Here is a 13,384-nt window from a genome sequence, read left to right on the forward strand (position 1 = left end):
GTGTGTTTTATTGTTCATAATACTGTGTTGATAAGCCTAGCACCTTGTTCTACTTTTGGTTAAAATCTGAATGAGATTTCTACAGCTTTTGAAGCATCACAAAGGACTGGAGAACTCCATTAAGTCCAATAAGTCATTTCAGTTTAAGATAAGAAAGGATGATGTTGGGGAGGGTTTCATTTTATTAGTGATGGGTTTAAAAAGCTTAAACTGCTACATAGACCATCGAGCTTGGTTTCATTTTTTAAAATTTTATTTGATTTTGTTTCAATTTCAAAGAACTGTTTTACTTCTCAGAGGTATATAGCTCAACATTTCAAGCCCTCCTTTGCATGAAGGGAGATTCACTGAATAAAATCTATTCTTTAGAAATAATATGAACCTAGATCAATCCTGAAAAATTCTAATATCTTACAAATATATAATTTACAACTAAAGAACTAAATTTGTACCTAGCTTTACAGTGACATTTCACATCATTGTTTTTAGCTTACCTTGGCTAATTATAACATGATAGAATATAATAGAAAGTAACCATAAAGCTCTATAGATCAGTCATAAATAGCAAAGACTTATTGTGAGTTCTTTACATCTATTCAAGATGAAATCTCTTTCTCTTTGATACAGTTTTTTTTTTCAGATAAATAAATATGATGTAATCATTTTACCTTCAAATGTGTAATGTGTAAGACAGGCCTTTTCTAAGAATGTTCTCTTCTCAACTGAACCCTAGCTGTGGCTACACAATCTCCATTTGTTCATTTACACAGATCTCTCTCTTTTTTTTAAACCTTTCCTCTCTCGCTTAGAGTTAACTATGTGCACATTTGGTAATAAATGCTACCATGGCATTTTGTGGTTTTTCCCTATGCTACTATAGTTGCCGATGTGGTAGTGTTTCTATTACAAACATACATTTGCAGAAGTTTATAATTTGTTTGAATAACAGTTTAAAGATGTGACTTTGTACATTGGGTTCCAATGGTGTGTTTTTATTTTCTGATTTTTTAAAAAAGTAGGATTACATATATATGCTTATTCCACAGTATCTTCTGCTTAAGATTTTGAGTGCCTTATCATTCATGTAAGATTGGCTTGACAAATAGTGTTATTCCTGTTTTATGGAGACCTTGGATATACTTTGGGCTTCACAGGTGGTGCTAGTGGTAAAGAATCCACCAGCCAATGCAGGAGATGTGGGTTCGATCCCTGGGTCAGAAAGATCCCCTAGAATAGGAAATGGCAGCTCCAGTATTTTTGCCTGGAAAGTTCCATGGACAGAGGATCCTGGCCAGCTACAGTCCATGGGGTCACAGAGAGTCAGACCCAATGGAGTGATGGAGTGTGTGTGCGTGTGTGTGCATGCGCACGCACACACACGCAGACAGATATAGTCTACAGAGATTAAGTGATTTATCAAAGTGAAGAGGCAGTTGAGGTGAATGAGTTAAATCAAAACCCAGAAGCCGAGGGGCAACTATCTTCAACTTGGTTGTTTTAATTTGTAGGTGGCATGAGAAAACTCTTCTAGGTTTTTCTTTTTTTTTTTGGTTACTTTGGTTGATACCCTAGGAAATACACTTTACAAAGTTGGCCAAACTTTCTGCTTCTTATTCTTTCTGAAAAGCCGCTTGCTTATACTTGTATTTAGGCACCGTGACCGGTGGAGACTAGCAGGACAGGTAGGGCAGAGACGTCAGAAACTCAGCCATGGCTGTCTGGCCTCTGGATCATAAAACTCGTACCTCAGTTGTCTTCAGTCAGGAAGAGGATAGCAGACACCATAGAAATGGGACATCCCACTGGTACCGAAAGGCATGTGGGGCCTGCATGGCTTACAGGAGACTCCACACAGGCAGGTGGAACACAAAAGCAGTAAGACTGAGTGAGCAGGCCCTCAGTCTGGGGGATGCATGCAGCAGGCAGCTTGGCATTGAAGTCAAGCAGCAGGGCTGCAGCCATGGGTCTAGTTCCTTGGGAGGATTTGGCAGGAGCAAGGCAGCCCAGTCCAGTAAGGGGGGACCTTTCAAGCAGGCTCCCAACGTAGGGGCTCAGGTAGGACTAGGACAAAAGTCAAGTTACCACATGGGATAGAGTCTAGAGCTTGGGAACAAAGGAAAACCCCAAAGATACAGTAAGCACCAAAAAGCCAAGTAAATAAACTAATTTGTAATGCTGACAAGGGCTGTGGAGAAGATAAAACAGAACAGCATGTACATTTAAATTTATTTGTTGATTTATTCACACATTTATATCTTTATTTAACTTCCCACCAACTATTGTTTTCCAAAAGCTGTACGTGGATAAACTGGGATTTAAGAGTTAGGCTGTGTATTTGAGAACTAAAATCATATCAATTATTACTGAAGCATGCTTGCTTAGTAGTTTCATCCCTTCCAGACATTTTTAGTGCCATTTTACCAAAATTAAGATTTTCTTTCACTCTCACAATTAGGAGAAGGCAATTGATGAACATCAATTGGTGTTCAGTTATTAGTACAACTAATGTTCAACGTTAGAGGATAAAGATCAGGTATGTGCATGTGGGTTGTGTGTTTGTGTGTGTGTGTGTGTGTGTGTGTTTAGACATTAAAACTAAATATTGGACTTATCAGTTTAAAGGCTCTAAATAAAGGTGATGGATTCAAACACCAAAAAGGTGGTTAAAATAGCTTACCTTTAAGGAACTTTTTGTACTTGAGATTCTGGATTTCTGCGTGGTTTTGTTTCACATTTTATCAGGTAAGTAGGCTATGTGTTTGATCAGTAGATTATCACATTGCATTTTTAAGGCTCTTCCTTTGTCTCATAAACATTCCTTTTTGTTATCATATTTGAATTTATGTAGTAATTTGGGCTCTCCAAATAATAACCCTGTATTTCAGTAGCAATCTTTTTGAAGTTTTGGCATCATGCCTCATTATATTAAAGAAATATCCATGCCAAATACCTAACCATGACATGGTTTTTGACTTGATCTGCAAGTTGGCAGTAGAAAAGGAAATTCTGTAGTACATCTATATTAACTAAATGCTGTATCTACTTAAATTATCTAATATGCTACTGTAACCTACTTATGAAAACAATAGTTAGCTTAGATGAATAGTCTGTAAAATAGTAGGAACTGTTTTAATGCTGAAATGACCACAGAGTACATAAATGCCAAATTATATACAAAGGATCTTTCCTTCTTATACTCCAGAGGTCATCATTGATGGCATCAAAAACAACTTGGAAATATGTCCTCTACAATGACATTTAAGTTACTATTTTGTCTTAATTTTCATCCCCATTATTATTGAAATACAAATTCAATTTTAAATATTGATCTGATTTAGATTTTGATGGTTGTATAGAGATGTCTTTGTAGCAACTAGTGTTTTATTATTCTTTAGTGGTTTGGAGTAGGAAGTTGTTTTTATAGCCTTTGACATCTCATTTAAAAATAATGTGTTGCCTTATTTGCCTGGTGGCATCTATAATGGGTCAATAGAGTGAAAAATTCTGGTGTTGGCAATCAGTGGGAAGTTCTTTAGTGGATATATAGAGAATCTGCACTTTGGTCTAAAGAACGAACCGCTTAAGCCTAAAAGGAAGATATGTGGTGAGTGTGGAAACGGCCTGGGGCTTAATTGTGTTTGCTTGTGTGAACCGAGAGTGTGGTGTGGCTGCCAAGAAAGCAGAGGCAACCAGAGGCCTGGCTGGCAGGGAGAATTCCCAGTAAACAATGGGGTGGGGGGGTGGCTCGACCGACCCTGAATCCCCATCCCCAGCCTGGTGTCTTGGGGTCAGTTTGGGGTTCTCTGGTTAGCTGTATAAATGTTTAAGTGTTTAAAATTGGAGCTCATTCAAAGACAAGTGGTCAGGATAGAGAGAAAACTTGAAACCGTGTTTATATAAGGAAGAGCTGGAGGAACTGGGGATGTTTATTCTGGAGGAGAGGGTACAGAATTGCTGTCTTCTTAGGTATAAAGGGCTGTCATGTAGAAGAGAGGTTAGATTTATTCTGCATAGTTCTGGAGGGTAGAATAAGGGCCAATGGGGCAGATTTTGGCTCAGCTTTAGGAATAACTTTCTGCTGGTTTCACATGTCCCTGAAAGGAGTGAACTGTCTCAAAAAGTGATAATTTTGTACCCTGGGGACAGCCATACCTAGGCACATGGTTTCTGTTTTATTCGAGGAAGCATCCCATGAGACTGGATTAAAGATCTCCAGACTCCTCCCCAAATCTGCGATCCTAGTTCACCATCTGTCACCATCTCTCTGTGTCTCTATTCAGCAGACACATTTCTTGACCAAGCACAGTGCTAGGGGTGCGGACATCTCCAGGCACTGGAGAAACCAGAGTGCTGACAGTGGCCACAGCAGAGGGTGGGGAGTGCTCCCAGGGTGATGAACTGGGTGTGTCTGGTCTCAGAGTCACAGAGAGGGCCCACAAATGTGATGCTTAGATGGCGGTGCCTGAGCTGAGTTGTAAATAGGAGTTGGCAAGAAAGAGTGGCGATTAGGCATTGCAACAGGAGAATCAAGCCTGTGGAGAGGCGAAGGTGAGAGTGTGGGTGCAGTTGGACAGGGAGAGAATAAAATGGAGCAGGAGGTGGAGCAGAAAGTGCTTTGTGTGCTAAACTGAGCATTTGGCTTTAGGAGTTGAAGTTTAGGAATAATGTAATCCAGTTTGCACATTTGCAAGGTGGCTCAGCTGATCAGGTTGAGGATGGAGCAGTTCCAACAGTCAGTTCATCCAGGGACTCCCCTCTGAGTCTCAGGTTTCTCATCCCTTAGGTGAGGGACTTGGACTATTCTGCAGAATTCTATGAGGGTAGTCATTCACTGTCATCCTTTATAATTTCACTTTGTCAAGTCTGTGGTGCTCTAGGGCTCACTGGCCTCTGGATACAAATGCAATCATTGGTAGTAATATCCAGATTTCACTCACACTTTTCTATTTTGATGCTTAGGACCTCTGGAACCCCTGAAAATCACACCCAGTTATCTCTGGGCATGTCCAGTGAGAGAGCATAAGCCGCCCTTCTCCTTCAAGCCTCCTTACCTGTTGTTATCTGTTCAAGGCTCCTCACCTGCTGTTATCTGAACCTACCTGAGTGTGGTGCTTCCTCATGCCCGTCCTTTGTGATGGACCTGCAGTCCCTGTCTGCCATTGATAGCCCTAGAATTCCAGCCTGTAGGGTTCTGAGGTGACCCTACCCTCCTCACAGTCTTCACTATAGCATAGCCACACTGTCCCCAGCCAAAACGGATGAATGGCTCACTGCCTCATTCTGTGTCACTTTATGTCACCTTGACAAGGGAAGTGGGACTGGATAGGCTTACCTCCCAAAGTCTCTCTTGACAAAGCTCCTCTAGTTTCTGCCTGCAGCTCCAAGACTATGGAACCAGTCCTGAGAAACACACCAGGGTTTTCTCTCCACTCCAGTTTCCCCCAGTCTCTTCTTATCTTGGCTGGTTCTCTTTCAGCAGCAAAATGAACTATAATCTTAGGCTTCACCCTCTGAATCATCAAACATAGCAATACCTGAGATAATGATGATTATCATGCATGGCACGGGGCTAAAAGCTATTTGTATACCATCTCATTTAATCACCCCCAACCCTTGGAGGTACAGATTATTAGTAGCCTCATTTGTAGATGAGGATGAGGCTGAGAGGAATTAAGTAACATGCTCAAACAGCAGACAGAGCTAGAATTTAAAACCAGACTGGTCTAGACTACCAGACACCAAGCTCTTAACAAGTTCCCAGCACTGGGACCTAAACACTCATAATCTTATAACCTGGTTGATGGTAAAGTGCTTTCTTTGTTCATTTGTCATCTTTGCATAAATTCCAAATTGGCTTTTGCATCCAGGGCTGGGAAGAAACCGTGGATGCTGCTCTTTCTCACCTCTTAAAGACCTGCCTATCGAAGAGTTCCAAGGAACAGGCTTTGAACTTCAGCAGCCAGCTGGACATACCCAAAGACACAAGCCGATTGAAGAAGCACATCACCTTGCTGTGCGATCGATTAGCCAAAGGTGGGCGTCTCTGCATAAGTACTGATGCAGCAGCTCCGCAGACCATGGTCATGCCAGGTAGGAACTCCGTTCATGCTTCCCAAACGCAACTGTGTTTAAGACTTTGGCCAAATTAAAGGGGTATGCCTTTTATTGTGGCTGTATTTGGGGGTTTACATTTCATATTAAAGTGATGATAGCCAAGAAAATTGCTTGCACGTTTCCCTTCAGACATCCCAGGGTAATCACTTGGATAAATATTCTCGGGGTATTTGCTTGCTAAACATTTCTAGAATGGTATGTCTTTTTCCTTCCTCCTGCTTCTAAATATATGATCCACATTGTTTTGCTACTAACCAATAAAAAGTGGATTAGAGAATAAAACCATTTTTAAGGAACATCTTACTAAATGTGATCTCGCGATACCATATTTCATAAATGTAAATAGCATGATACAAGTGGCTAATATAATCCAGATGAGTCCCATCCCTTCTGCTGTTTGCTTGGATTGTGGTCACCAGAATAAGGGAGAAGAGACAAAGAAAAAACTGGAGATAAGGCAATATGAGCAGGATTCAGGGCTGAGGCCACTATGTGCCAGGGTGAGAGATCCAGGTTGCCCCTACCTGGGCAGTCAGTGATGGCCATGGGCATCCGGGTCAGCCCTTCCCACCATCAGAGGGGCTGAGCTGTCAAGAGCACTGCATTTTGGTCCTTTCGAGGTAGCAGCTCCCAAGTCCTGCTTCCATCTTCTTAGTGTTCTCTTTATGGCAGCAGCAAGGACAGAGTAAATGAGTTTATTACATGAAGCAGCTGTAGCATCTATTTCCTCCTCAAGCAGGGACCATAATATGGGAAGCGATGTGGATTTTGTTCATCTTCTGCTTTATTTGCCTTTTGTACACCTACCTCCCTCTGCTGATACTCTTCCTCTTGTTTCCTTCCCCCCTCAACCAGCATTCCTCGAAGTAAAAAGGAATGCAAGTGAACACTTTAAAAAAGATAAACATGGAGACAGCATAGCATAATCTAATAAGCACAGGCTCTGGAGGCAGACAGACCAGTGTTTGGGTCCTGTCTTTATGCCTTACTACTCATATGACTTGAATATGTTACTTAACTTTCCAGAGTCTAGTCTCTCCTTTCAAAGTGGGTATAATAATGCCTTCCTTGTTTCCAGGGCCTTATGTGTTTATAAAGCGCCTAGCACAGTTCTTGGAACAGAGATACACTCAGAAACTCAAACTATAATTACTGCCATTGTATAGATGTATGTATAATTCATCTTCTAAATTTGGGTGAAGAGAATGACTGGCATGGGACCATAGCATTCTATAGTCTATGACTTGAAATATTTTTTTGCTTAATTATATATAAACAGAACCTAACTTTTATTCCAAAATCATATTTCTAATATGGTGTTTCAGAATAGAATTGCCTTCCTACATAGAAGCAGTTCTAATAGCTTATCTGAATTTAGGTCTTCTTCATCTTGCCCTTGTTAACATCCTCCTATAACTAGTCCTTTGGCCTCCATTCACCCATTGCTGTCCACTGTTAGGATGCCACATTTATTGAATATAGAACTATAGTCATTTGTTTAAATAACTAGATTTGGAGGTGACTTCAGGGCTGTGTCCATAGAAACCCTTGATGTAAAATTTCTAAATGTTTGGAAGGAAGATGGTGAGGAAAGGAGGAAGAGAGGGAAGGGAGGAACAGAATGAAGGAAAGTAGAACATGTGTTTGTTCACAAACCAGGAGTCTGTAAGCCAGGTATGTGCCTGTCACGCTTGTCTAACTGAGTTCCTCCCATTGGGGTGATTGAAGCTGTGTGTGTTTGTCGTGGTCACAATTGCTTGCTTTCACTTAACAGTGCTTGGCTTTCGTTGAGTGACTCTCCCTCCCACCTGCCGTGATCCAATCATGATAGTGAGTTTTTAAAAATTGTTAAATCAGTTCTCTTTGTCATTACCATGCTTCTTTATTGACTATAATACTTTTCCTCCTTGGAGCTCAAATTTTTCACACACTAATTTCTAAGTTATGACCAACCTAGACAGCATATTAAAAAGCAGAGACATTATTTTGCCAACAAAGGTCCATCTCGTCAAGGCTATGGTTTTTCCAGTGGTCATGTATGGATGTGAGAGTTGGACTATAAAGAAAGCTGAGTGCCAAAGAATTGTTGCTTTTGAACTGTGGTGTTGGAGAAGACTCTTGAGAGTCCCTTGGACTGCAAGGAGATCCAACCAGTCCATCCTAAAGTAGATCAGTCCTGGTTGTTCTTTGGAAGGACTGATGCTGAAGCTGAAACTCCAGTCCTTTGGCCACCTGATGCAAAGAGCTGACTAATTTGAAAAAACCCTGATGCTGGAAAGATTGAGGGCAGGAGGAGAATGGTACAACAGAGAATGAGATGGTTGGATGGTATCACCGACTCAGTGGACATGGGTTTGGATGGACTCCGGGAGTTGGTAATGGACAGGGAGGCCTGGCGTGCTGTGGTTCATGGGGTCGCAAAGAGTCGGACATGTCTGAGTGACTGAACTGAACTGAATTTCTGTACTTGGCATGTTTTTGAGGTAGAAGAAACATGTGAAATTATTGCTGTTTTACAAATAGCAATGGAGTTAGGGAAAGCTAAATATCTTGTCCAGAGTCACATGGTTACCAGAAGGGTTAGTCTAGATTCGAAATCTTCTAGCTCATTGTGCTTCCCACTAGACCACACAAACCACAACAGTACAAATAGATTTCTAGCCAGAGCCTCCTTCTGGGTAAGCTGTTCTCAATCTGGCCTTCTTTTCACTTAAATTGGTGTTGCACTGTGGGAAGAAAAGGGCAGAAACTGTTTCACACAATCTCTTTTCTTTGCTATGAGGACTACAATGCAGTTTACCTTGTATTTGCTGTGTTCTTAATTTTTATTATCTTGGTAGCTGACTTGGTACAATTATTACAGAGATAATAAGAAATACTGTGAGTTATTTCTGCTTCAAACCAGTAATTGTGCGATTTATGATGTTAGTTTAGCTGTTGTGGTTGTTTCAGAATACATGAAGGTAATGTGGCATACTAGAAGAGAGTGGATGACCGAACACATGAACACACAAACATTTTTCACAGACACAATCTTCTTTTGAATGGTTGGGCAGGAACTCAGAGATCATCTGGTTTGCCTCCTTCACCTAACAGCTGAGGTAACGAAGGCCCTAGAAAGATGAAGTGACTTAGTGGATGGTATTAAAAGGCAGGAGTGTGTGTAATTTTACCATGTTCCCTATTAAATGGCAGATGACTAAACATCTCAGAATAAAAAACCCTTGGTCTTTTCTAGCCTCCTGACTTTATGAGCCTGGCACCTTGTATGTGCCCTTCCTTTGCAGTAAAGGCCATGATGACAGCATCCTCCCTGGCATCCAGAATTTGGAAATCTTCCCCACTGGGAATTACCTTAAGGACTTCGTTGCCTCACATTTCTCCTGCTTGCCTTTATCAACCTTCAGATTCCACCAGCATTTAACCTAACCTTTACTGGGTATTCTTTTTATTACAGAACCGTCAAACTTATATTTCTCTTCTTTACTCCTCACATCTTTCTGCTGGGGAATATTGCCCTTTCATTGTATGTCTTTTTCTTAATCTCAGTGATATGAATTCTACCCTTAGAACAAGAGTTCCATAGGGCCACCAGGGTAGTGTTTTTTAAAAAATCTGAATGTGAATGCCTTTAGTGGTCTAGCTGACTTTCTCATACATGTTTGCTTCATCCTTGCAGGTGCTTAGGGCTGAGGTTTACCTTACATTGCTAGGTTCATTATGGAAGGTTCGAGACTAATTGGTGTCAGAAAAAGACTACCTGAAACTGGAACCATTTCATTGTTGTCATTGGGAAAACAAAAGATTTGTTTGAAAAATAAGTAAAATGAAAATCAACAGTAAGTTTATCATGTATTTGCCAAAATTTATGTGATGTCTGTTATGTTATAGCAGTTCTTAGAGACAGCTATGAAGGAATTGTGTAAGGTGTTTGTTTTTGTTCTGTTTCTGGTATGATGAAGGACACTCAGATTTGGTCTAACTAGCACCTTTAGAAAGAAGGTCATTTTTAAGAAAACACATTCCAACGCGTTATCCATTTTCCTAGGGGTCTGTCATTTTTATGCAAATGATTTTCTTCAGAAATATTTATCTTGTCATTATTCTAACCAGTTTTCTTCACTTCACTGTTAACTGGACCAATTGCCAGATTTTCCCTGGGTACTATCCATGCATGTGGTACAAGTGGTTCTCTAATAACACCTAATTTGCATTGTATTTGCATCATTTGCAAGATTTGTAATTTCCCTCTGCAACCCATTTATGCTGTATTTGTAACAATTTCCAACAGTCACTGAAAGATGAACCAGTATAAGAAGTTGATGGCAGGTGGGGATTCATATAGTGTTGAATGTGGAAAGAAACTTGAGTAGAGACTAGTTTTATAAGTGGCCAGTTAGTTTTTGAGTGACTATCTTTGTATTATGCTTTTGTTTTTTATTACTACAACTGAGATAATCCCCCTCCCCCCAATTATAGAAGAATTTAAAATTCGCTAGCCTAAATTCTGATCTCATGTGCTGATATGGCATTTCAAAGCAATGGAGAAAGGACATGGTGAATTAATTGAAAAATGTTGCTGGGAACAGACCAACCATTTGGAGGAAAAGTAGATTCCCTAGTCCATAACATGTGCCACAATACATTTCAGATGGGTAGGAGATTTAAATGTAAAAATAATGAAACCTCCCGAACAGAACAAAATAGAGGTAGATACATAGAGATGGAGGCAAGATAGGCCTTTCTAAGTTAAGTCAGCAAAGGCAGAAAGCAAAAGACAGAGTTTCAGCTATCTACTTCCTAAGATCTGGTCCAGAAGAATGTGAACTGAGGTATGTGTTAACAATAATTACCCTGAATGGTGCAGTTACAGGTGTTGTCTGAGCCTCCTCCTACTATTTCTCTTCCGTATAAGGTGCACATTTTCCTACAAATAACTTATGTAACTTTTATAAAAAGAGACTGTGGTAAAAATGCCAACATTAAAATGACCGTAGTATCAGAAATGGTAGCAAGGAAAAAATGATCAGTTTCATAAATCAGGAAAATTAATGACTTTTACAGTATTCAAGGGCAATGACCTGTGTTTATGGGGCTTGTTTATATTTCAGTTGTGATAAACCAATACAAGTTCTTCAGGACTTTGTGCAGCTTGTTTATGGATTGTGGCTCCTTCCTACCTCTACATCTCATCTCTGAAAATAGGTCAAATCATGCAAATTATTGATCTCTGAGCCATTTTCTACCCTTTTCACAAGTGACTTCATAATTACTAAATTAGGTGAGCACTTTGCCTATAATCCTCAGTCTGCCCTGAAGGCTTTTTCAGGAAGACCATCCCCTTCTTAGAACATTCTCATTTCTTAGCTCCTCTTTTGCGATCAGAGACTGTTCCTGGCCCGCTTGGGCTTGTCTTTTCCAGTCTGCTTTGTGCATCTGTGCCTGCACGTGCCCTTTTCCCCTGTGTGCACACTCCTGTGTGTCTTCTTCCTCTTACAAGGACGTTAGTACTTTGGGACTGGGGCCTCACCCTTATGACCTCATTTAGCCTTAATTACCTCTTTAAAGGCCCTATTTCCAAATACAGCCACACTGGGGGGAGGCTGGCTGGTTAGGGCTTCAACCTATGAATTTGGGGGAGGACACAAGTCAATCCATAATGCCTCCAGGTCATAGCTAAGTGCATGAAGGACTTATATTTTATTCTTTTTTTTGTGAACATATCATCCTACTTATGCCTAGTATATATATAGTTGATGCCCATCATATATTTTTTTAAGCTTCTTATTTTGAAATAATTACAGACTCATAGGAAGATGCAAAAATACTACATAGAATCTCAGGTACTCTTCATCCAGCTTTCCCCAATGGTGACATTTCATAGACTGTAGTCTAGTATCAAAAATAGGAAACTAACTTTGGTCTACCGTATGTTTTTAGAATGAATCAGTGGAGCTGTTTATAAAGAAGCTAAGTCTTAAAGTAGGTGTGAATTTTAGATTTTTAGAAAGGACAGTGGCAGATACTATAGATAAAGTTGTTAATTTAAGAAAGGAGATATGGGTCTATAAGTAAACTGCTTAAATTTAAGGTTGGAAATTTAGTTTGGTAGATCAGTAAGCACCAGTTGATATAGGAACTTGAAAAGCTAGATAAAAGAGATTGAGCAAATGGTGAAGGAAGCTGTTATAGATTAAGATATAAGTGATTTATAAAGGACAGCATTCTATTCCATTTTGAAAAGTGGTTTAAAAAACAAAGCAAAAATAACCCCTTGTGTTTTAGACATACTAATCTGATAGTGGTACACAGGAGAGAAAAGAATATGAAAAATACAGAAGAATATAGGAGTTTCATCAAGTTTTTTAATTGCATTGATGGAAATCATTAAGTTGATAATTTTGTTATGAATAATGCGCTTCATTTCAAATACAGTGAACTTGAGATGTCTAAGATGCATCCAAGAAAAGAGAGATGTTAATAGCTGGATCTGAGGGATTTGAGTTGAAGGGAAAGATTAAAGCTTAAAAGTAGGTTTTAGTACCCTCAGCTTAGAGGCCATCACTGAAACTCTGTCACTGGATGAACTCTATGGTAGTGAAGGCAGAGGCAGGGAACACTGATTTGGCATTTATCTGCAGAGCCAGATAAGATGTGGATTCTACATGGAGGAGGTGAATTTCAAAGAATTTCTAGCAGAAATGGTGTCAGTAGTATTTAGGACAGAAGGTCAAGGAAAGATCCTTCTGTAACTGGAAGGAACAGTCTAGGAAGGCAAATGCAAGAAGAAGTAGGCTATTATCAAGGTTTTTATTTCTTTTCATTTTCTTCTCTTTAGGAAATATATTTCAAGATGTTTGAAGGTTGGGGAGTGGTGGTAAGATGAGAGGGCTAAAAATCCAACATTCACATTAAATGGGGAGGTTTGAGTAAGCAGAGGAATAATCTAGAATACAGTTAAACTCAAAAGAGTATTTGAGAAGGGAAAAAAAATGAGAAGCCAGATATAAATTGGAAATATAGGGAAATTTTTAAAAAAGAACATTTCATGAAGTCCAGCCACATGAGCTTTGGAGAAGTAAAGTTTTATAATAATCTGCAAGAGAGCGAGAAGGGGGTTAATGGTGAGGCAGTAAATTAAGGTTTATTTGCAGTGGCTGCTGGGAGGGACAAGCTCAGCCATTTAGCAATTGTGCAGCTACTTCTTCCTCTAGAGCTATAATTTTCTCATTGAAATACCGAGATAGCACTACCTTGTTTTGAAACAGCG

At 39.9% G+C, this 13,384-nt stretch overlaps 1 protein-coding gene across 2 annotated transcripts in view; it reads left to right on the forward strand.

Moving 5' to 3' along the window:
• The window catches only part of BBS9 (Bardet-Biedl syndrome 9), a 436,742-nt gene that overhangs the window by 369,464 nt on the left and 53,894 nt on the right, over positions 1–13,384 (forward strand). For both annotated transcript variants that reach the window (XM_070468373.1, XM_070468376.1), the window contains one exon: positions 5,868–6,090. In XM_070468373.1, coding sequence (XP_070324474.1) covers positions 5,868–6,090 — 223 coding nt within the window. The remainder of the gene's footprint in view (positions 1–5,867; positions 6,091–13,384) is intronic.

Source organism: Odocoileus virginianus, chromosome 1 (genome assembly GCF_023699985.2).
Source record: "Odocoileus virginianus isolate 20LAN1187 ecotype Illinois chromosome 1, Ovbor_1.2, whole genome shotgun sequence".
In the NCBI taxonomy this organism is placed as follows: Eukaryota; Metazoa; Chordata; class Mammalia; order Artiodactyla; family Cervidae; genus Odocoileus; species Odocoileus virginianus.